Source organism: Kryptolebias marmoratus, linkage group LG22, assembly GCF_001649575.2.
Source record: "Kryptolebias marmoratus isolate JLee-2015 linkage group LG22, ASM164957v2, whole genome shotgun sequence".
In the NCBI taxonomy this organism is placed as follows: Eukaryota; Metazoa; Chordata; class Actinopteri; order Cyprinodontiformes; family Rivulidae; genus Kryptolebias; species Kryptolebias marmoratus.
This window is the reverse complement of record NC_051451.1, coordinates 22547446-22571921: the sequence shown is the minus strand read 5'-3', so window position 1 is coordinate 22571921 and position 24476 is coordinate 22547446. Positions and strand designations below refer to the sequence as shown.

Below are 24476 nucleotides of genomic sequence, written 5' to 3'. Positions count from 1 at the left end.
ACAGAAACAAAAGTGCTTTAAATTCCACCAAAGCAGAGTCGAATCCATAACAGAGATGAATGGCACTCAAACTGGAATTAATAGCTTAGACTTTGCAAACTTGTGTAAGCAAAAATTTGACTTTTTTCCTGTTTGTTGTGTATTAGCATATCCTGTAATAGTCAATTATGAATGCAAAGTAATGAATCTCTTTGCCAGACTCATTTATCCCAGTGACTCGTGGTCCCCAGGGGCCAAACGTATTTAAGCGTGTTCACAGAGAGCCTTGTGGGTCTGCTTTCACACTTACAACATGTCTCAGACTGCTGCTATAGAGTTACACCGCTATTATTACTGTAGCCTCTGATTCAGACACCTTGACATGACAAAAGACATGCAGCCTTCCCACGTCTTTGGTGAAACCAGAGCCTCAATTCATTAGAAGAAGGCATGGTGAGAGAGAATAATAAGGGGGCTTTTAGGAGGACTTTAGAGTGGCTGTAATTGATATTTTCTTTTTACAAAAACCAACACTTAAATGACAGCTTGAAGACAGTGTGACAGTATGGAAGGAGACTCTCGCCTGTATTAACAGCTTAACAGCTACCCTCAGTTTTAAGAAGCTTTATACCTTATAACGATAATTTTTCTAGTGCAACTATAGTGTTCCTTCACTTTTAATGTTCTTGTTTGCAGTAAAAACTAAAGTTTTAAAAGTCCGTGCACACTTTAGCTGCAGATGGATGTAATCATTGAGCAGCTCTTGAACATAATCAGATAAAACATAAAACCAAATAAGAGTTGATAGAGGAACAGAGCTTAAAGGTACTCATTGCAAAGTCATAGGTCCAACATTTACCTCACCAGTCAATGTGTTTACCTACACAGACGACGGCTAATCTATCGTTGGTCAATCATGTGACTAAAACTTCCACCAGATTATTGGGGGAATCAGCCAAGTGCTTTGTGTACATTGAGTGTGGACCCGCAGTTCAGCTTTATATTTCACTGTATCTGGAAAACTACTGTATACTCTTTTAATCTGAACCATTTCATAGAATTCAGGATAACCTTTTTTATGTTTGATTTCATACTTTGCACTGGGAAACTTTAAAGTGGGAATATTAGATTTAACTTAATCGGGAACACAACTCCTAACAGATGCTTTAAAATGTCTCTGTTATTGTGATGAACAGTTCATAATGTCATCAAAACTCTCTTACTCTCACTTCAAACATGTAAATGTCATTTTTTTGTCTTCATATATTTATTTTAAATGCATCATGTACAGTTTTCTACAGCTTAGTTCTTAATAAACATCCAGTGGAAACCAACAAAGATAAAAATTTAAAGGCGCTCAACTTTATCACAGTAATAAATGATCCAGCGGGTCATTTTCTGCTGTATATCTTTACAAGATCAATAATACAGTAAAGGCTCTTCCAAAGTGATTTTTCAGCTTCTTCATAATCTCCACCTTTTCTGATTAAAACTTCATGACGCTCCTCTGTGACTGGAGTGTAACTGAATGAGTTATCAATTTTATTTTAAACAAATATGGCCGGTAAGTTAAATTTGAGTATTAATAATTTACTGTGTCTGAGAACCCAAACAGCTAATTTACAGGAGTTCGGGTTCTCAGACACTCAAACATCTCTTACCCTTCACTGTAATTCACTGCTGCTTTTCTTTCACAACAAACATTCAAGTTAGAAGTTAAAAGTGGTATGTCTCTTTCTTGCTGGACAAAATGAAACGTGTGGATGAATGCCAGGCCGGTGTGTTAAACAGAGCTTTCACTGTGTGGAGTTTGCATGTTCTCCTGCTCAAGATACACAAAACTTCCTTCCACAGTACAAAAACAAGCATGTTATTTGTGAATCAATGTAAATCAGTTTTAAATGTGAATGTGTTTGCATGGCTGTTGACTCTATGATAAATAAATATTGATGGGGTAAGACACGGTTGAGGGACAATGCATGTCTAAACAGCTGGATTTAGGTAAATTGATGCCAATAAATATTACCTATATTAATATATAAATGCTAAATATTTACTCTGCATCAAGATATTGATCAAAAATACACCGAGCTTTGCCACTGAGGATCTAAAGCAGGGATGGCCAACCCTGGTCCTGGATGGCCACTATCCTGCATGTTTTAATTGTTTCTCTGCTCCAACACACCTGATATAAATCACTGTGTGATCAACAGGCTTCTGCAGAACATGAAGAGGTCATTTACCCACTGAATCAGGTGTGTTGGAGCAGAGAAACAAGTAAAACATGCAGGATAGTGGCCCTCAATGACCAGGGTTGGACACCCCCGACCTAAAGTTTCATCAAAACGTTTTTGTTTTTTAACATTTTTAGTAGCTAGCACAGGTTTAAGTTTCACATAATAAAGATTATTCTGGAAACAGAAACATCCAGAAGAGTTCAGAGGCTTATTAGCAGGCTTACAGCAACAGCATTTGGACAACTCAGCATTATTAAACCAAACATCCTTCGCTAATTGAGCTGCATTGTAATCAGAAATTAATCTTCTTTATGACATCAATTGAAAGCACTGAGATATCTTATATCGTCTGTCTTAGAAGCCTTTTCAGTGGGTTTATTACTTTATCTGTGTGTTATCAACTTGTATTTTTATTTTGTTCAATTATTAAAGGAAGATAAAAAGTTCACATGACAGTACAACTTTTTATTATTTAATTATTCTTCTTTTACCTCCTGCATTTGAGTATCACCTATAAGCAAATTCAGGGTTAAGGAGACACATCCTGTGTTTGTTCAGCCTTTACTTCAGACAACAGCACTCCTAACATTTGACTCCGACAACAATGGCAACATACTGTTCTGATTTAGGTCTTTTCTGCTTGTGATATTGATTTTGTGTACCATCTGAGTAAGTCTGGAGGATTCTGTGATGAGAATGACACCCAGAGGTCATGGATGAAAGGCACGCCGCCAGTTAGGGCAGCTGGCCATACGGTAGAATCAAACACACACAGCCAAAGTCCAATTACGTGCAAAAACACATTGTCAACACTTATTTCTGCAGCCTTCTCCAGTTCCCCAAGAGGTTCCATCAATCCAGCTGTAGTGTGATATTTCAGATTTGTTCATTTTGCATCAGAAAAGCTCATCTGTCACATGGTGTAATGAAGGCAGAAGTAATAATCTAGTTAACATGATGTTCACAGAGCTGAAACACAAAGCTCTCAGACACAAAAGAGAAATCCACAGACACAGTTAACATGCATGTTTTGATCTAATCTATAGTGACCTGACAGAGTATGTGAAGCCTGCTGAAACCCTGGGGACACTGTTTAATTAAAGACTTCTCCCATAGAGCAGGAAACACATCTGTGATGCACAGACAAAAGTCTGAATTCCTAGACTGACTGATGGATGAGAGCTTCCATTTCTCCTTGCAGTTGCCAAGATTTTGTCCTAAAGTAAAGCCGCTAATGAATGACGACAAGTTAATGGTCGGCCACTGACCAGTAAATTGCTCAAACTGACCAAATGTCTCCCCTCAAGGTCTGAAATAATCTGCAATTATTTGCTGCATGTGGAATGATTTTACACACTTAGCGCTGTCTCCTAGCTGCAGATCTTTAACCTTTTATTAGCAGAACTCACTGCTTTCATCCGCCCACTGTTTGCTGTATAAATACCACACTAGGAACTAACTTTAAAGGTATATAGAGCATGTCACAGCTGTACAATGTTAGTTGTTGAAACACAAAACAGAAACATTCTAACTACTACACAAACTACTGTTTTGTTTCCACATTATTTTATTTTTAATTTAATAAAAATGCTATGAAAACCATGTATTTTTTATTTTAATACATCTTTTGTTATAGTTTTATCTATGTTGATTTCTGCATCATTTAACTTCCTTCTTTATAAAACATTGACTATTTTTGGCCTGAAACTTTGTTTGCGCCTTTTTAAAAAGCCTTTCAGTTTACCCGTTGTTTCATTTTGGTAACTTTGAACACCTCACCTGTCCTCCAGGTGGTCTCAGAATGGCTCAGCCTCTGCGCACCTGTTTCCCATCTGCTAATCAGTGAGCCGTTACTCCAGCTGTGCCCCCCTTAGCCTTTCATTGACTTTTTGTAGCCACCGCCTCCTCTGTAGATATCTGCCTTTTTGCTGAGCGCACACCTGAGCAACTCTCAGTGGGTGTGACACACTATTGATTTTCTATTTTATGAGACTTGTTATTATCCTGAGTGAGAACAAAGATGACTTGCACATCTGCTAAACCTGAGTCGAAAGATGTCTGTTCATATTAAATGTGCATCATGAACCAACTCAAGTTTCTGTATTGATAAAGCATTCACAAACAACATTTCTGTTGACTGGATCTATGACATTACAAAGATGCCTGTTATTTATATATTTTGTCTGATAAATGAATTAGTTTCTATACATTAAGTTATTTTTGTGTATGGAAAGGGGAAAGCCATAAATCTTTCCAGGACGTTTTTGTGTGTACTCCAAGTCCTTTCCCTGGTGATGAATGTAGTGATCTCTAAAATGCCTTTTTGTCTTGAGAGGAAAGCATAAATGCTTGTAGGTTTCAGTATGAATGTCCACGGCCCCATTCACCCTACTCCAGATATTTTTTAAAGTGGTTATTTTCTGCTGCGTTTGCAGTGAAAAACTGCTCGTCATAAAAGGAGGGGGAAAAGTGCAATCTGACATTTTCACTTCACTGTGAAATCTAAAAAATATTTAGACTAGGAGTCATACTTTTTGGGTTATTTTCAGTCATATGTATTGTGTCTCATTTCTTGTAGGCTCCCAATTTGATTCTTATCCATATGAACGTTTGTTATTTAATGTCATGAATGTCACATTCCAACGTTTTTTTTTTTTACTTTTAAGGACTCAAAATGCAGATATATGTTAATGTGAACAAATATAGCCCATTTTTAGCTGGAGTTTTGTTCATTTCTTACTAAAACAGTAAGCTAATCACTGCTACAACTTCCAGCAAATTGAAAATTACCATTTTATTTAAAGAACAGATTAGACCATAGGAGCATCACATAGTTTAAATCTGGCATTTTTGTTAACACTTGAGATTGCTACACAGCAAAATTAAATGCAAAACTATTGATAAAAATTGTTCATGTCAGCGATTAAAAGTCTGAATATCAAGTGTTCGTCTACGTGTAACTTTAAATGAAGTTGTAGTCTGTTTGTAATCTGTTTCAATGTAAGTGTAGAGTTGGTGATGTAAGAAACAATTTGTGTTGTTTTAAAATACGTATTTAAAATTTTGACTGGTTCTGTTTAATAGATAAGTTTTTATCTTTACAGGAAGAAGAGTTACGAAAGAGTGGGGAGGCCAAATATGCCCATCTGAGTAATGATCTCCACGTTTTAATTGAAGTCTTCGCTCCACCAGGAGAGGCCTATTCCCGAATGAGTCACGCCTTGGAGGAAATTAAAAAATTCCTTGTTCCAGTGAGTTTATAACTTTACCTGATTTTCTCTCATTTTTATTCCAATACCATAAAGAACAGGAGTCATTACTGCTGACTTGATCATTTCTGCACCAGGCTTATTAGTTTCTGCTCGGTTTGAAAAATCCGGGGTTTTGTTGACACAAGAAGAAGATATGAATGTGAAGTTTATCTGCGCTGCTCTACACTGTGCGGCCTTTGTTACAAAGGGGAATTAATTTATTCTGCAATTAAAATGCAGTATGAAACAACTTGCAAGACTCCAGCAACTTACAGCCTAAAGAACTTTGCAATAATTAGTGTGCATGTTGTGTACTCTTGCTGAGTCTAAGCTGTAAATATTAATCAAGCTTTGCAAATGTGACAAGCCTAATAGAGGAGTTGTACTGGATGGGTCTACTTTATGTAGTTCACGCATTTTCCTATACGGGCCAACATTCTGTATGCACACTGCAGAAGGAGAGTGATGCTGCAACTGCGCTGAGCAAAACCAAACACAATTTACTTTAACACCGAGTGCCAAAAAACAAATTAGTACAGGATTAGAAGCTCTTTCTGAAGACGTTTGGATGATATGTGTAATGTCAATTAAAACAAAATGTAATGATTTGCAAATTATTTAAATCCCCTATTTAATTGAAAATACACCAAAATAAGTTATACTTTTTTATATGCAGATCAGCTTAGAGTTTCTATTCTTTCATAATTTAAAAAATATAACTAATGAAAGGTAGGCGACCATGTAATTGCTTGTGTCTGTGTGTTTTTTTGTCTGTTGGTAAATATATCTTGAACCACTGGATGGACTTTAATAAAAAACACAAAGTAATCATGTCTGCAACTGATTAAACTTTAGTATCAACTCGATTTAAGATGCCCCCTACAGCTAATCGACACAAAAAAAGCAAATAAATCAATTTTACAGATATTGAGGTAAACTTTAGTTTGGTAGTAGCTGAGAGTCATCCCCAACATGTACGTCAAGCACTAACAAATCTTTTAAATTGTTGTTTAAAAATTTGGGGATTATTAAATGATAAGTAATTAAGTAATTATTAAATGTTGTTTTGTAGCCCACTCTTGATAGATGATTTACAAATCATCATATCTTTTTTTTTGTTGTTGTATTATGGTGGTAATCTTCTCTTAATGTGAAAAATGCCTTTTATATATGATATTTAATAAGAAGTCACACCTGAAAGCTATTCATTTAACTGTTTCCTGGCTATTAACAGGTTTAAATTCAGTGTTTAAACATTGAAAAAATAAAGGATGGTGACAATGACACCTTTAAATTCAGTTCGTTTTTGTCTGAACGCAGCACTACCTCCTCACATTTGATTTGAATCTGTTAGTCATGTGCTAAAACATTGTATTTAAAGTTTTGCTTTACAAAAAAACAGTTGGTTTGTACAAAACTGTGTTGAGTGGACTCAGCATTTACTCAAAGTGTTAACATGTTTTTAAAAATTGTTTTGCAAAATTATTCTTTTCCAAAACTGAGTAAAACATGCTCAGAATTGTAATTTTATTTATGTATCCCCATTTGTTCTCGTCCAAATTCTGCCTCATGAGCTTGCCACCTGTTCAAATAAAAAAGGGGGGCTATTTTTTTCTTAAGGCAATTTTTTTTCTAAACATAAATCAATAAATGAACTATTGAAATGATTTATTTGTAATGAATTGCAACATTATTTTTTGTTTGTTCAAGAATGCTAGAACGGTGCTGACAGAATGTCTGTATTTGCTTTATTGCAATCGTTTTGGGGGAAAAAATGAGCTGTTGTATTCCAAGTTATTCTCGTAGAAATTGCTGCCACATCTCCTAATTAGAATACACGGAGAGAGCTGGCTGTAATACATTTCTTTTAAATACATGCATCCATTCAATAAGCATAAACAGTTTGAATCCTTTGTGATCTGCCAGCAGAACTAATGATGCAGAATTACTGGGATGGAACCAAATCACCAATATTTTATAAAGTGACAGAAAATCATTGCTGTGCAGGAGAAGTTGCTGCGGTTATGAATGACAAAACTCTTTTCTGTCTTAGTTTATTGTTATAAATGCTAATCCAACCCAAAAGCAGCGAGTATTAGTAACTTTTCAACTTTGTGGAGCTACTTAATTAAACATTTCTTTGTGTATAGATGGATGGCCATTTCACTGTTAATAAAACAAAAGCCCAGAACATTTAGTTCAATTATTTTAATTTAGTCGTCATAGTTCCCAAATTTAACTTGCGCTTTCTATATATTGATTAAACACTGAAAGGAATTAAAGGCCTATCATTCCTTAAAGAAATGCATCTGACCCACTGCCTTTCATAGTTTAGACTAAGATCATCTTGTGTGGACAAATTATGGAAAAATAACCATTTTGGTCAAACCTTTAAATAATGAATGCAATGTCATGCAAAACGTCCCTCTCAGAGTTTGTGCTCTGGATGACTATCAGCTACTACCACAGGAAATTCTAGCTAAATATCTGCAGAATTAATTGACTTATGGCCATTTTTGTGTTTTTTAAGGTCAGTTGGCTGTGGCAACCATTTTGAATTGAGCTAACAACAAAAAATTATCAGATGTAGATGCATGTTTACTTTCAGCGAGCTTCATTAAATTTTCATGAGATTTTTTGATCACAGACACGGACAAAACATTATAGTCCGCCTTTGCAGGCAATAAAGATCATACCTGCCATTTTATAGCACTTGCTCACAGCAGCAAGGACAGTATGGATTTGCAAATTAACTGCACATAGTGTAACACAACAGGCATCTGTCAGTATCTATAGCGACAGATGTTTCTCAACTCTGATGAAGACTGGAAATGATGTCCTGCTGGTTTTTTGTTGTTGTTGTTTTATTGGCGTTCTATGCATTAAGAGTTGTGTAAAAGCCAAGCTGACAGGAAATTACTTAGCAACTGTTGTGCGTACGTACTCTATATAAAGACACAAAATGAAAAAAAAAGTGCTTGTCTCTCCTGATTTATGCTTGAAGCTGCCACCGACAAAACACACTCGAACACCCAACTAAACAGTTTATTGTTAATAAGTACCAGGCTTAAAAACAAGAAATACAATATTTATAATTTAGCTGAATCAATATACCTTTTTGTTTCTAATACTGAGCAATTCGGCTGCCCTTTAAAGTACAATATTGTTGAATAAATATGAAACTAAATGGAAAGTTTAGACTGGAGAAAACATGGACTCAATTCACAATCTTGCCACAGACATGAAAGATTTGATCTGGTTATCCCCTGAGGAAAAACCCCCCACTGCTCCAGCATTCTCTATACCCCTGCTGGTGTGACATTATGCTTCAGAAACCAAACTAAACTCAACACGATGCAGTAGACAGAATCACAGGAAGGTGAAGCAAACTCCCACAATGCTACAAAAGAAGCTGCTGGTTGCAGCTAAGAATCGAAGTTTGTGTTAGAGCAGAATAAATAACTCACTCACTTCCTTCTCCCCTTTTGCTGTTTTATCGGTTTATAAACAAACAAAAAAATCTCAAATGTGCTTCAATTTTTTTCTAATATCAATTTAGGTGCTTTGTCCATATTGTGTCTGAAAATAATCAGTTTACTCCTTTAATTTAGATAAACCCTCTTCTCACTGAACTCCCACAGAGCTCACTTCGACTACACATAAAGAGAAATCCATTGCAGTTCCATTCAGTTGATTTTTAAAGCACCAAGTACAGTCATCCCAGGGCACTGTACACAAAAATAATAAGTCCAAATTTAGTTCAAAACAGATCCAGATTCAAATCTAATTACAGTCAATTAAATCCAATTCTAATCCAGTACAATTACATACAGCACATTATACCAGTTAGTAAAAAGTTGTCCATCTAAGGAAGTTAGCAGATTGAGTTGAATCTTCACTTCACAATGGAAAAAAACAAACAAATCTGTTTTAACAGGAAGAAACCTCCAGCAGAACCAATCTCAGGGTGGGTGGCCATTTGTCTTGACCAGCTGGGGTTTGAGAGGACAGAAAAGAGACGCAGGCACACACAGAAGGACTGGTCCAGATGTGGATTATATGGGAAGAAAAACAAAGACAAACACATGTTAACGGCAGCAACAATTACAAACATGGGGAGTGGAGAGAATACAGACAGCAGCAGTCAGTTTGTCCTCCAGCAGTCTAAGACTATAGCAGCATAACTAAGAGAGAGCTCAGGAAACCCAAGCCAACCCTAACTATAGGATATATCAAACAGGAACATTTAAGGCTGGTCTTAAGAGAAGACAAGGTGTCAGCCTCATGGACAGAGACTGGAAGTTATTTCCACAAGAAAAGAGCCTGAGAACTGAAAGCTCTGCCTCCCGTTCCAGGAACCACAAATAAACCTGCAGTCTGAGAGTGAAGAGCTCTGTTATAAAACCATGAAACAATAAGATCTTTAATATAAGATGGAGCTTGGTTGTTGAGAGCTTTTTATGTTAGAAGTGTCATAGTTTTGGTATTTTCAGTTTGTTGTTTTGATTATTGTCTTGTTTCAGTTTAGTTTTTCCTGTTCATGTTTGCTGTCACTATTCACTCCTCCCCAGTCACTCTTTTGCCCGATTATCTGCCACGCCCATCTCCACCTGTAAGTCATTGTAATCACTCACCTGTGCCCACTTCCCATAATTATCCCCTGTGCATATAACCTGGTCATTTTCTCTCACACATGACTGGATCATTCTGCTTTGTCTGCTCTTTGCCATGCCATGTCTTGCCTTGCATCTAGTTTTTGGATTTTGTTATTGTTAGTTTTGCTGCCTCGTCAGCCCTTTTGTTTTTGTCTGTTTATTTAAGTTAATAAATTAGTTTTCATTATTTTACATCATGAGTCTGCGTTCTGGGTTCGTTGCCATCTCCCCGCCTTCTGACAAGAAGCAAGATTTTAAATTCTGTTCTAAATTTTACAGGGAGCCAATGGAAAGAAGCTACAATTGAAAAAATAAGATCTCTCCTTTTAACACATCAGAATTCTAGCAGCAGCATTTTGGATCAAATGAAGACTTTGTAGAGAGAGTTTTTTTAGACATCCTGATAATAAAGAATTACAATAGTCCAGCCTGAAAGAGATAAATGCACAGTGCAGTTTTTCTGCATCATTTTGGGACAAGATATTCATAATTTTAGAAATATTGCACAGGTGGAAAAAAGCGGTCCTGTTAACATTTTTATTATGGAAGTAAAAAGACATTTCCCAGCCAAAAATCACACAAAGGTTTTTTTTTTTTTTAGTAGTACTGGAGGCCAAGTGATTGCTATTCAGTGGAAGTGAAAGGCTGCAAAGTTTGTTCATAAGATTCTCAGGTCCAAAATCCACTACATCTGTCTTGTCTGAATTTAAAGGCAGAAAATTAAGTCATCTAGGGTTGTATATTCCATTTAATTAGATACAAAAAAATATTTTATGTGGTTTATGGGCATTTCTTGTGTTTAAGTCTAAAATATTCCAATTAGGATTGTAGACGCATAATTAGTGCTTCTTCTAATTCATTAAGTCTTGAACAGAAAATGAATGCACTGCTCGCTGAGGAGTACAGCACTGAAAAGATTCATCTTAACAGGAGGCTGGAAAGCTGCTGTGAAGCAAAATCTTAATGCAAGTGCTTCAGAAAGGATAGGATGAATGCAAACAGGATTCTGATGGGTGTGCTACAGACTAAGAGTGAAAAGTAGGGGAAGAAGGTCAGACCTGGTCTCAGCTGGATCAGCTTATTGCCTTCATTTTAGGCCAAATGGAAGCAGGAGGGTTTAAGCAGAAAGAAATGAACAAAAACTAATCAAAATCTTTCACTATTCCCAGTGAAAATTGATATGTTTATTGTTAAATTCTGATGCGTTTTTTTTTTTAATTCTTCCTCACCCAATGAGGCTCAAATTGTTCTAAAAAAACATCTGCATGTGTGCTCTAAATAATGCATGAGGTGCTCACTTTCTCATTGCACATTCTTCCTTTGCAAATACTGGTTTGTGTGCAGGAAATGGCACACATTTTTCTGTGAACGCACCAATTTATGCATCAAGCTCCATGTGAGGAAACAGAATCGCACCATTTCTTCTGCCTTTTCTGCACAAGTCATGACATGTCTGAAAGCTTTTTTTTTTCTCGAAAAAATCACAAGATTGCTCGAATCATCTAATCCAAGACATTTTTCTCCGACCAAGGAATTAAAAGGTGTTTACATATTATGTACCTATAAATCCACTCAGTCTGTCGTGTTGTTTTCTGAATTCTCCTCTGTAATAATAGATAATACCTGTTCATGGTGTACCCTGCTTCTCACACAATGACTGCTGAAGATAGGCACCAGCCAAAGGCTCTGTTTTTGCCATTTTAAGGAAACAAATCAGGCCTAAATTTATTAGGATATTCTGTTACCCATATGTTACCTCTCCTACTAGTTACATAAATTTTAGCCTAGCATGAAAGACAGACAGCTGTAATCATCAGCTCAGCCTTTGTAGAAGACAAATGGCAGCAGAGCAAACGTAACCACTCTGTGCATTAGTGCACTATGCCTGGGACTACATCAATTTAATATCATAACAGCTTTTCAGCAAAGGATTGAAATGGAGATTGATGTTATTTGCTGGGGTGGCAGTGGCTCAGGAGGTAGGGGTTCATCCTGTAACCAAGGTTGCTGGTTCAAGCCCCCGCTCCGTCTGTCTCAGCCGTTGTGTCCTTGGGCAAGACACCTGACCCGACTTACCTGCTGGTGGTGGTCAGAGGGCTCGGTGGTGCCAGTGTAATGGCAGCCTCACTTCTGTCAGCCTGCCCCAGGGCAGCTGTGGCTACAATGTAGCTTGCCACCATCAGAGTGCAAATGTCTGGCTGAATGGGTGAAGGATTGTTTGTAGTGTAAAACACTTTTGGAGAAACATATTTATTTGGTAAAATCACATAGCAAGTCTCAAAGAAAAGGTGACTTGAGAATATTTCTTGAAACGTAGTCTTGAGATTGATGACCCCTTTTAAATGTATTTTAGTCACATAAATACATGTAAAAATGAAGCGGTACACTGGGTTGCAAAAGTATTTACCCTCCTTGGTGTTCTTTCTATTTTGTTGCCTTACAATCTCGAACTTAATTGGATTTTTAGTTTAGGTAATGGACCTACACACACAGTACTCAAGATTGATGAAGGAGAAAATAATTTGTTTTAAATAATTCTAAAAAACATACAGCTGAAAAGGGGTGCGTGCATATGTGTTTACACCCTTTGTTTTAAAGTCCCAACCATTACCTTCAGAAGCCACTCGGTTGTTTAAATACAATCAACCAGTGGACAAGCTAAGTACCAAATTATCTGAATCTGATGATGTAAAGCACATTGAACTGCCTTGTGCTGAAATGTGCTGTACAAATAAACTTGATTGAACCTGTCAAACGATGTGGGCATATTGTAACAGCCCCCAGAATCTACCTCAGAGTCTACCACCAAGCAAGAGACAACATGAAGACTAAGAAACTCTCCACATAGGTCACAGACAAAGTTGTAGGGAAGTACATCCCATAGAGCACCATTAAATCTATTAATAGGAAATGGAACCACAGCAAACCCGTCAAGAGATGATTGTCCACAAAAACTCACATACCAAGTAAGGAGGTCATTAATCAGAGAAACACCCAGGTGACCAGAAATAATCCTGATGGAGCCGGCATATGGGAGGATCTGTCTATAGGACTAGAAGCTGCAAAGAGCTGGGCTTTAAGCAAAAGAAGAAGTCATCAGTTAAAGAAAAAACGCTAAACTGTTTGGAATTTTCTCCCCAAACGTGTCTAAGAAGGTGTTGTGGTCAGAGGAGACCAAACTTGAACTCTTAGGCCATCAAGGGGAGCATCATTTCTGAGGCAAATCTGCCTCTCACCATGCTGATAACACCATCCCTACAGTGAAGCATGCTGATGGCAGCATCATGCTGTGGCAATGTTTTCCATCAGCAGGGACTGGGAAACTGGTTAGAGTTGAAGAAAAGATGGATGACTCAAAATATACAGAAGTGTTTGAGATTTGAGACTGAGACAGAAGTTCACCTTGCAGAAGGACGATGACTCTAAGCACTCCTGAAGCAACACTTCACTTGTTTAAGGACAAATGGTTAAATGTCCAGGAATGGCCCCATCAAAACCCAGAACTCAGTCCAGCTGACAATCTCTTGACTTAATGCTGTAAAAAGATGGCGACAGCACTGCCTTTAGGGGGTTGAACTACTTTTAAGTTTTTTATTATTTAAAATGATTAAAAACAAGATTTTTTTTTCTCTCATTGTACTTCATTAACGTGTGGTATATTTTGTTGAATTGTTACTTTCATTCATTTAAAATACAGTTTTATTCCAGGTTGTAAGACAACAAAACAACAAGATTATCTGGGGGTTGAATACTTTTACAGACCCACTGTCTAATAAAGAGTTCTGTAGACAACAGCCCCAAATTACTGAGAAAACAAAAGACAACAAAATGCACCATAACAAAAAATGATATCAGCCCTGACAGGCCCAAACCCAGGAGTGACTGGTATCTGCACATTTCATGTGGTGACCTGCTAAAATCTCAAACTAGCTTGGTGAAGGGCGTTGAGAACGAACAAGGTCATGCATGGTGAGAATTAATCACAGCGAGCAAACAGTCTGTCCTGAGAAGCCTCAGCATGGGGTTTATCTCTGTATACTCATACTAACACCTCTGTCAACAGTCAACTTTGACAAGCTCTGGCTGGTTTGTTGTCCTTTGAATGAGCTGCCAGCTTCCCAATTAAGAGCTCTGCCAGTCCCCTTCAGAGCAACACGTCGCCCCGCACAGCCTGAGCGGTGCATTAATAAGAGCAGCACATGTGCAGCTTGACTAATGTTTTGGAGCTCTACTTCTTGATTTTTTTACCCCTCTTTTCGTGAAAGCCTGGAAGCTGTTCATCGTATGGTTCCTGTGCAGCAAACACAAAACGTACAAAAAATTAAAAGCCTAGCTTTCCCTGAATGAATTCATAACACCCTCCACCTTTTATGACAGAGGTTTAAACTACAATCATCTTATGATGAGAAGAAATGGAGTTATGACACTCAGAGTATGTTTGAGGATGACTCTCAGCTACTACCATGCCAACCTTTAGCTCAATATCTGTAAAACTGAATGACTTATAGATACTTTGTGTTATCTAAAGACAGTTAGCTGTGGCGGTCATCTTGAATTGGGTTAATTCTAAAACTTAATCAGTTGTTGATTTACATCCAGTGATTACTTTCCAATGATTTTTCTTCCTGATCCAATATTTTTTCATTTAAAAAAACAATCCAGCACACACTTTTTGCTTCATTTTTGTTCAATCTGATCTAATCTGATTTAAATGTTATTTTCACATTAGAAAAAATGTCTAATTTAATTTGTAGAATTTAGTGAAGCTCAATGTAATTTATAGATCTGCCGTACAGAGAGGAGAAATGCTTCTGATATAATAAGAACTTAAAGTGAAAACTAATTGTGAGAGTGAATACATTTTCTAGCTGTGACCTGTATTAGATTAGCAGCACATTAAAAGTTTTCATGATTTCACATCACCCCACCCCCACAGCCCGGCATTAGGCAGACAGAGAGAGAGAGAAAGCGAAAGAAAAGCAAACAAAATCTACTAATGTATTTGTCAAAATCCCTGACAGCAAGAGAAATCTGTTTCTGCCTCCACAAATCTTTTGGGTCGTGTTTAAGTGTTCCTGGGAAATAAGCCTGTTTATCTGCCAGCCGTGACGAGATAATGGATACTCTTTGTCCACTTTCTTATCTGCTCCGCAATGATCCACATCATATTTGATAGCAGGTTAACAGAACCAGTTCAGAAACACAAGATAACAAAATTCCCCAAAGTTGCTGAAAGCATCAAGTTATTTATTATATTTATAAAAAATAAATAACTTGATACTTTCAACAACTTTGGGGAATTGCATTTTGGCATTTTATTTATGACTTTATTCTTGTTTTTTTCATTGTTTCTTTTTTTTTTTTATCTCAGCACTGAGTTTGTAAAATCATTTTTAAATTTACCTTCTATGGATTCTAATTGTGATTTTGGTTCTCTGAAATTATTCTCATGACTTGTTAAACTATTTTTTGTCATTTATTTATTCTTTTTCTGAGAAACATTTTTTCCACAGTAATAATGATCCCTTCTAAACGCTGTGCACTTCGTAACCAAATTAAAGGCCTAGAGCTCTTTGAATGCATATCGCCCGCCACCTTTTAGACTTAGATCATTATATGTTAAGAAAGGAGTTGGAGCCATTTTGGTCAAACCTTGAAAATAATGTGGTGCATCTACTACTACTACTGCTTCACATTTTAGCTCAATATTTGTTAAACTGACTGAATTAGAGCCATTTTTGTGTTGGCTAATGATGATTAGCTGTGGTGGCCATCTTGAAATGGATTTACTCCAAAAGTTAATGGGTTGTAGATGTATAGCTAATGATCACCTTCTAAAACTTTTAGACAATTTTGGCACAGTGGTCCATGAGATAATTAAGTAACAGACAAAAACAAAGCCGGCAAAGCGTTCTGTAGTGATGCCAAGATTATTATATTTTAATTACATTTGCTCCTGTTGAAACCATCTGTTGCAGTCAGAGGACAAATGTTCTTAATTTCTTCTTTTTTTTAAGTCACATATTTTATCTCCACAGGACTACAACGATGAGATCAGACAAGAGCAGCTGAGGGAGTTATCCTTGTTGAACGGCTCCGACGAGTCGAGCCGAGGCAGGAGCTCACAGGGGAGGAGCCCCCGAGCAGCAACCACGTTATCCACAAGGTAAAGAGTAACTTCAGTGAGACGAGTTCACGTTACACTAAAAATCTCATGAGAAACAAAAGGCTAAAATATTTATTTGTACTAAAACGCTTGAGTTTATGATGGTAAATTTGAATTTTGTTTTAATAAAAGCTCCAAATGCCCACATCCATGGTGAAATCTCTGCTCTTGGAGTTTCCATCTTGGTGTTAATGTTATTTGTACTAAAAAGTAGTTTTTCTTTTTTTTCTCCTTTCCTTTTGAGTCAAATTTCTTCTGTTTGTAAGACTCAAATGAGATTTGGGAATCCGGGCAGGACCAGAATATGAACATTTGACTGACTTATCCACATATTCAGCTGCATGTGTGAAACACCTTTAAAGCGAATTGTCCGTAATCTACCTGAGCCGTGGCGGTCCCTCAGGAGAACGCAGGAACATTGTGCCATGACAGCCTGGCCTAATTCAGGTAGCGTGTTGTAGATGAGCTAAATCCAGCAGTAGCATGGGTCGCTCTCAATTTTAAATCACCACCACCACTTCCTTACCTAGATTTTTCTCTTCGTGCTGTAACGAAAAGCAATTTCTGTAAAGCTCCATGAAAAATATGCACCAGAAATTCTCCTTTGAGTGTTTGTATTTTTGGATCACAATCGGTTGCTACCTGAAGAAGGATGTGCCAGAGGGGACAAAAAGGTGTACTGTAATCGTAAGTAGCAGTGCTACATCCCTTGCATTGCAGCAGTGTCCCTGTGGTAGAGCTGCTGGACAGTCACACTTCTAATAAGGAAACAGTCTACAGCTGCCCTGGCCCCGTGGCCTCTCTGCTGCATGCAGGATCACTTTCTATACCTGTGTGCCTGCAGCCTGAGGTGTGCATTCTTGGGCGAACATAGATATTGCTCTGCTAAGTTATCCTGAGACAGCCCTGTTGCATCAGATGAGCTTCTCTGCAGAGCAAAGATTGACACTCGTTATTCTTCACATCGACATTCAAAATCTACCTCAGTCCTTGTATTTCATTTCCCCTAAAATCGATTTTTTAATTGAAGGAATGCCTATTGCCTAAACTAAATCATCTCATGTTGAGATGGGATGGAGTTGTAGCCATTTTGGTCAAACCTTGTAACTGGCGTTGTGTGTAGTTTCATGTGAAATTACAAGATCTCATAAAATGTGTTGGGATGACTCTCAGGTACTGATGCGCCAGGTTTTAGCTCAATATCTGTAAAAATTGGCTGCATTATAGTCATTTTTGTGTTGGCTAAGGTCGATTTGCTGTGGTGGTCATTTTGATTTGGGTTGACCCCATGAGTTAATGAGTTGTAAATGTACAACCAATCATTACTTTCTGGGAGATTTATTAAAATTCATCCAGTGGTTCACAAGATATTTTGCTAACAGCCAGAGTTGGCTGTAATAGTTAATGACAAAACTCTAAAATCAGATTTTACACAATCAGTTAGCCTTCACAGTGTGGGTTGGGGATGACTGTAAGTTACGACCACACCAGATTTTAGCTCAATATGTGTAGAATTGGCTCACTTATACCCATTTATGTGTTAGCTAAGGTTGCACAATCTGGTAGGTAATTAGCTGTAGATCTAGGTTTTTTGCTAACGCTACAGACAAAAGAACACACACAGACATGGGCAAAATTATTACTTCTTGATAACCATCGACTGAAGCAGACAGCAAATACAAAAAGATAAGAAGAGTTCAAAATATTTCTTTAATGTCCTTATTCCACTTTTCCACTAAAATTCTTGCAATTTATTCGAGAAATGCTGTGGGGCAAGATTCACAATTGATGTCGTGCTTGTTTTGTTTTTTTTACCAGAGGGCACAGAGGTGGAGGAAGGAGTGCTGCAGCGCCTCGGGGGACAGCAACACCAACACACAGCAAACTTCCCACAACCGTTCTGACGAGGGACACAAAAGCTCCCAGGGCCAGGGGGGCAGCAGCGAATGCCGGATACAGGCCCCCACTGTTAGCAGTCACACACGAATCATACGACGACTATGTAAGTCCAATCCTCTTTGCTCAAATGGGAAAGTCAGTCTGGTAGAAGTGTGTGGAAATCAGACTTGGTTTAATCCCTTTGGATGTGCTCTGGATGAGTGCTGGTTTATATGGAGATGATGGACTCATTGGGACATGAGTTTTAAAAGAAAAGGCAAGAAATTATTACAACTTATTATATTTAGTGTGCATTCCATAATAATATTGGATAATCTATAGAAGGCAGCATCAAGTTTTATTTTTATCAATAACATTAGACTACATCTAAGGATAAGTAGAGTAAAAAATCCATCAAGCTGACGTTGTTACTCTGTTACCTGCCACATATATTTTAAACAAGCTATAACTCTGTCAATTTTACAGATTTTGGTGTGATAGTAGCTGAGAGTCATTCCAAACACATGCTCGGAGAGCTAACAGGTCGCAAGAGGTCTTTGTTTAAAACTTTAGTGTGCAAGTTGGCAGGGGATATGCATTCCTTCAAGGCCTTTAATTTCAAAATGAATCAGAAAACTAAGCAGACACACAAAAACTAAAACTTTACCAAAACCACAACAACAAGGATCCTCAACAAAAACAAGTAAACAGATTAAAACTCCAACCCAAACCCCTAGCAATCATAACAAATGGAGAAGTGTGTTAAGGGCTTTAGGCAGAGGGTGTTTGAGAGCCACTATAGTAAATACTATTTGAAAATCATGTATCAGCACCATGTGCATTTGGTCACTTTCGGTAACTTTGTCTGAACTAATTTTCACTTCTTGATTGAAGCCTGTGGTGCTATGTTGTGCTGTGTTGGGTCTCCACTGAATGGAAGCCTAAAATTAGCAGCTACAATACATTTGTTTGTAGCTGATTGAAAAACACAAAACATCAGTGGGGTTCTCTGGAGGAAGCAAACAAGCATCCTGTGAAGATGAAAATATTACATGTGCTGTGGCAGCAGCCACTACAGGACTCCCTGAGGTAACGTCGTGTGCAAGAAAGTCGCAAATCCACAAAGCTCCGTGGTGTGAATAGTTGCACTATTAAAATGCAAAGGGAGAATCCCCAAACTAGAGGGGCGGTTAGAGTGCCTTGATTAGTCGTCGGTAAACTCTCTCACTTCACTAAAAACAATTCAGGGACTCAAATATCTACTAAAAGCATCCTTGTCCTGAGATCTGAGAAATTTCTCAAGGTCATTTTGAGAAGACTTACACGAGGTGTGTTCTAAGTTTCATCTAAATGAGAAAAGGCAACACTTTTACCAGTCTATTTCCTCAGAGCTTTCCTGCTAGGAAAAAAAAAATAAAAAGGCCCGTGTGTGCAGGCAGTTGAAGATTGGGCTGTCTGCATGGGGAAATGCACAAGCGTGGTCTCATTACCAAACCAAATTGAGTCCTGATGTAGGGGCCTGTGTATTCCTGAGTTGCGGAAAAGCAAGGCATTTCTTCTCTTTGTAATTGGAGGCTGGGAGCGCAGAGACCAGGGGATTATGGAGAGATGAGTTTGTCCTCAACGTTCTCCTCCTTCATATCTTTACTTTGCTATTTTTTTCTACAACATTACACAATTTCTTTTAAGGATGCTTCCTACAAAGATCTGGGTTTGTTTATTTTATTTTTTTACATGCATTGAGTGGGAAAGATGCTGTGCTTCTCAGTATTTTTACACAAAGGTCCCGCAACAATAATGTGCAATAATAAATCCGCAGCCAGTTTTGTTTATACAGCCAGTGTTTTCCTGCAGAAAAATACCACAAGTATTGTGCCATTCCTCCAGAGGATATTGATTGATGGATACTGTCAAACTGTCAGTGTGTTCCATAAAAACGATACCATGAAAAAGTCCATAATGGTTCCTAATCGGGGGGTGGTATTGATTTAAAATGGTGAAGGAAAACCTTAGGAAGCTGGCAGTTATCATGTATCAATGTTTGCTTTATAGTTTATGAACATAATGTTTTCATTTTATCATCCTACCACAAATCCCGCTTTACTGTATCCTTTACACCACTGCGCCGTCTGCTTTGTTCCTCCCAGAGTGCAGCTCTTTGGGAAATTATTCTAGTTAGGTGCTTTTTTTTTCCTGTCAACTAATCCCAGAGAGTCTCTAAAACCAGCAGAGAATTGATCCCACTAAGTACTGTCTGTGTAGCCAGTGATTAATATGGCTTATTCTTCTGAGCCATAGAGCTCCAGTGTTGTGCAAAACCACACAATTACTCTGGGTGACATGTTCTAACGTTATGATGAGCTGCTGCTTAATGACTTATTTTAACTCTATCCCACATTGACTCTCCTTCTAACGCACCAAAATTCATTATGTTGTTGATTAATGCACAGCTATGAATAGTCTTGAACAGAAGCACAGATTATTCCAGTACAAAAACAAAATCCAGAAATATTAAAAAATAATTTTTCTTTTAATGATTGATATAAGCACATGATTTTTTTTAATGACAGAAAAATCACTTTATAATTTCCGTTTCGTTAACCATTTCCCCACAGGTGAAGCTGGTTTTATTATTCCATGACCTGATATATCAGCTGCCTGAAACAAATTTACAAGATTTCTGGATTTCATCTGGTATTTTTTTCATTTTTTTATTGAGGCTGATGATTACACTGTGTTTGTGGGCCTGTCTGTTACCAAAAAAGCTCATGAACCATTTGACAGATTTTATTAAAACTTTCAGGAAATAATCATCAAATGTACGTCTACAAGTAATTAACTTTTGGGGCCAACGCAATTAAAGATGGCTGCCACAGCTAACTGACCTTAGAAAACACAAAAATGGCTATAGTTCAGTCAATTTTAAAGATTTTGTTTTTAATTTTAGTGTGGTTGCAGCTTAGAGTCATTCACAATCTGTACTCCAAATGCTTCTCATTGTGCACCATCTTTGTTCAAAATGTTAGCATTACCTGTTGGAGTCAATCCTGTTTGTCTTTTAGGAAAATATCTCATTACACACTGGACACTTTTTAATAAAACGCTCAGAAACTAATCATTAGATGTACATCTGCAACTCGCCACAGCTAATCGACATTAGCCAACACAAACGTGACTCTAACGCAGTCAGTCTTACAGACACTGAGCTAAATTTGAATTTGTAATACCTGAGAGTTGTTTACACATGCTACGAGAGTGACGTCTTGTCATACGACATGAGATTGCTCTTAATGTAATTTTAAGGTTTGACCAGAACAGCTACAAGAAAGTAATTTCTCAACATAAGATGATCTTAGTCTAAAACTCTGGCATGAAAGATAGCAGGCGATATGCATTCCTTCAACCTATCCTTTATTCTTAAATGTAATTGCAGTTTGGCTTCATACTGTAAATACATAATGTATGTTGAATAAAAGTAAAAATAGAACTTGACAGATTTTATGAACGTGCAACTCAGCAAGTTTATATCTTCACTGCACATCTTTTAGTATCGACCAATTTGCATGAAGTTGTGTGTTTATTGGCAGCACACACATACACACACATCGTGCGCATCCTTTGGGTCCCAGTTATTGTATTTACTGACTGAATGACAGACGGAGGTTCCCATAAATGTTTGTGGTGTTTCCTTTGCAGGTATTCATGTGACAGATGTTCCTCTGGAGACTGGAGTGATAAATGGACTCTGTCATGCTGTCAGTGTCGTAAAGCGGGCACAGAGACAGTAACCGTTATTGTACCTCTTTAAAAAACTGCTGCACTTCAGAAGTGAACTAAGTCACTGTGTTTATTCTGGAGAGGAGTTTACAAGAGCTTTGTTATTTTCAGCATCACATCAATAGAACAAGTGGAATTACTTTCATCAGTCTTTAGCAGATTCTTGGCCTGTTATCTTATCATGAATGCTGATTATCAGACGTTCAGTTTTTACAAAATATAATACAATTTTGCCGCAGAAAGCAGCTGATGGACACCTCGGGCATATACAAAACATTTGTTGTAACATTTGAAATATATCTTGAAGATTTTTAGATGCTTTCAGTTTATTTTTATTGCCCACCACCATGAAAGGCAGTTATTGCTTGTGTGTGTTTCTTTGTCTGTCTGTTAGCAAAATATCTCCTGAACCAAGAAACAGATTTTAAATAAAGTATTAGAAATAATCTACAACTGATTAATTTGTAGTCAACCTGATTTGATGTAGCCACCACAGCTACTTGGCCTTAGAAAAGAAAGTAAAGGCTACTTTTATAGATATTGAGCTCAAATATGCTGTGGTAGTAGCTGAGAGTCATCCTTGACACGTACTCCGAGCAGTAACAGATCGTGTGACATCTTTGTTTAAAACTTTGGCACTGAAGGTGGCGGGTGAAATGCATTCTTTTAAGAAATGCTACTTTCATCTGTAACTGATTAAAACATGACAACATAGCAATTTACTGAAATAAAAAAAAGTGTTTTAGTTAGATAAAGGTCAAGTTATCCAAATATGTTTATTACAAATATTTTGTAAAACTGGAAAAAATTAGAGAACAAATTGAAACGCTAACAGTGTAAGTTTTCTTTGTCATTTATAACTGTGTCATGTTTGTTACATAAAAAACAAAGCATTGATTTCAATTTTCCATTTGGACCAATGTTAAAGAAAATTCAAATCTCTTCTCCTGTTTCTCAGTACTAAACCCACAAAACTCAGCAAACAATTACAGTGATTGAGACTAAAGCTATGTTCACACTGCAGATCTTAATGCACAATGTCAACTTCTTTCAATTTCACATTATAATTTCAACACGACCACAGACTCCAGTTTGAACAGTCTACGGCCCTGAAGTTACCTGCATGCGCAGAAGAAGACACTGCTTCCCTCCTAGTCTGGCTCAGATTTGTGACGTCTGTCTCGCTTCAATGACGTAAAAGTCAGATGAAATGCGACATGACCATTTAGATTGAGGTTGCTTTAAAAAATATCTGGTATGTATTTGATTTAGTACCACAAGTGAAAGCGACCTGGGTCTGATTTGAAAACATTTGGGTCACATATGGGCGAAACAAGTCAGATTTAGGCCACTTTTGCCTGCAGTGAGAACGTAGCCGTATGTGAAGTTCCTGCTGCGGTTCTAAAACTTACCAGTGATAACAAGTGACATCTTAAAGAGGTATTAATAAACAAATGTTACTTATTCCCAAGGAAGCAGTGAAACAAACAGCGTGAGTTACTCAGTGTAAAGAGAATAAAGGGAAAACAGGAGATTAAAGATGTGATTGATGCTGTTCTGTATGGACCGGGACCATGGCCTTAGTTTAATGTTAAAGATCAAATCCCATCTGGATCAATTCTTATCCCTTAATGTCAGAGCTGATGATAGAAGAGAGGAATCAAAGACGGATACAGTGTTTCAGTCCCTGACAGCACACCATGAATTGTACAAATTGCTGGTAAAAATTGAAACTTATAGCTTGGTTTTTAACACCTGAGCCCTGCAACCATATCGTGGCAGTGCGGGAATTGCAATAATGTGATTAGACGCTGAGCTTTGGGAGGATGTGAAAAAAAAAATCTAATCTATCTACTGTGGAAAAAGCAAAAGGGACATCCTTCTGAAACCAGAAAAAAATTCTCCCTATTTCATCTATTTCATGAACTGATCAAGATGCATGAGATTCAAAAGGTTCTATACATGGTTTTTTTTTTTTTTTTTTGAAGGTTTCTGAGTGGGAAAACACATCTGCCATAATTGGTTCAAATAACAAAGGGTTCAGATCCACTGCTGAGTTATCATTTGTTATATAAATTATGAAAATTTGCCACACAGAGCTCCTTTGTTTGGGAAAACAGATGTATAACACACACTTTCACTTGATTATTTAAAAGAAAGGAATACAAAGGTAGAATACATAATGGGCTCAGTTAGCTCATCGGGGACTGAAGGCGCCTGTGGGGGGAGAAGCAAACAGATGCTCTCACATCTAATGGTAAACTGCAAGCCATTCGAAGGAAAATCATATATTTGATTAACTTTGTTTCACTAAACTCAGCTATATTGTTTATTGCCGCTAAGACCATCAAGGGCTTTTTGTAGTTAATGAATAGGTAACAGTTTTCTTCTGTGAAATTTCACCAGTTTTAGTAGAAATATTCCAACTGAAAACATCCTTTAAGTGCACATTGTAGGAGCCAACAAAAGGTGCTTGCTGATTGAATTTTTACAGCTGAAAAGCGGCATCTATTCACAGAAACAAAAGGCAGCA

At 37.4% G+C, this 24476-nt stretch overlaps 1 protein-coding gene across 4 annotated transcripts in view; it reads left to right on the top strand.

Annotated features, from left to right (window-relative positions):
- The window catches only part of khdrbs2 (KH domain containing, RNA binding, signal transduction associated 2), a 77038-nt gene that overhangs the window by 31430 nt on the left and 21132 nt on the right, over window positions 1-24476 (top strand). For all 4 annotated transcript variants that reach the window (XR_001808509.3, XR_001808510.3, XM_037973375.1 and 1 more), the window contains exons 4-6: window positions 5321-5467; window positions 16161-16288; window positions 18107-18290. Coding sequence is in view for 2 of the 4 variants with exons in the window: in XM_037973375.1 (XP_037829303.1) it covers window positions 5321-5467; window positions 16161-16288; window positions 18107-18290 (459 nt within the window). In the remaining 2 variants the exon portion in view is untranslated. The remainder of the gene's footprint in view (window positions 1-5320; window positions 5468-16160; window positions 16289-18106; window positions 18291-24476) is intronic.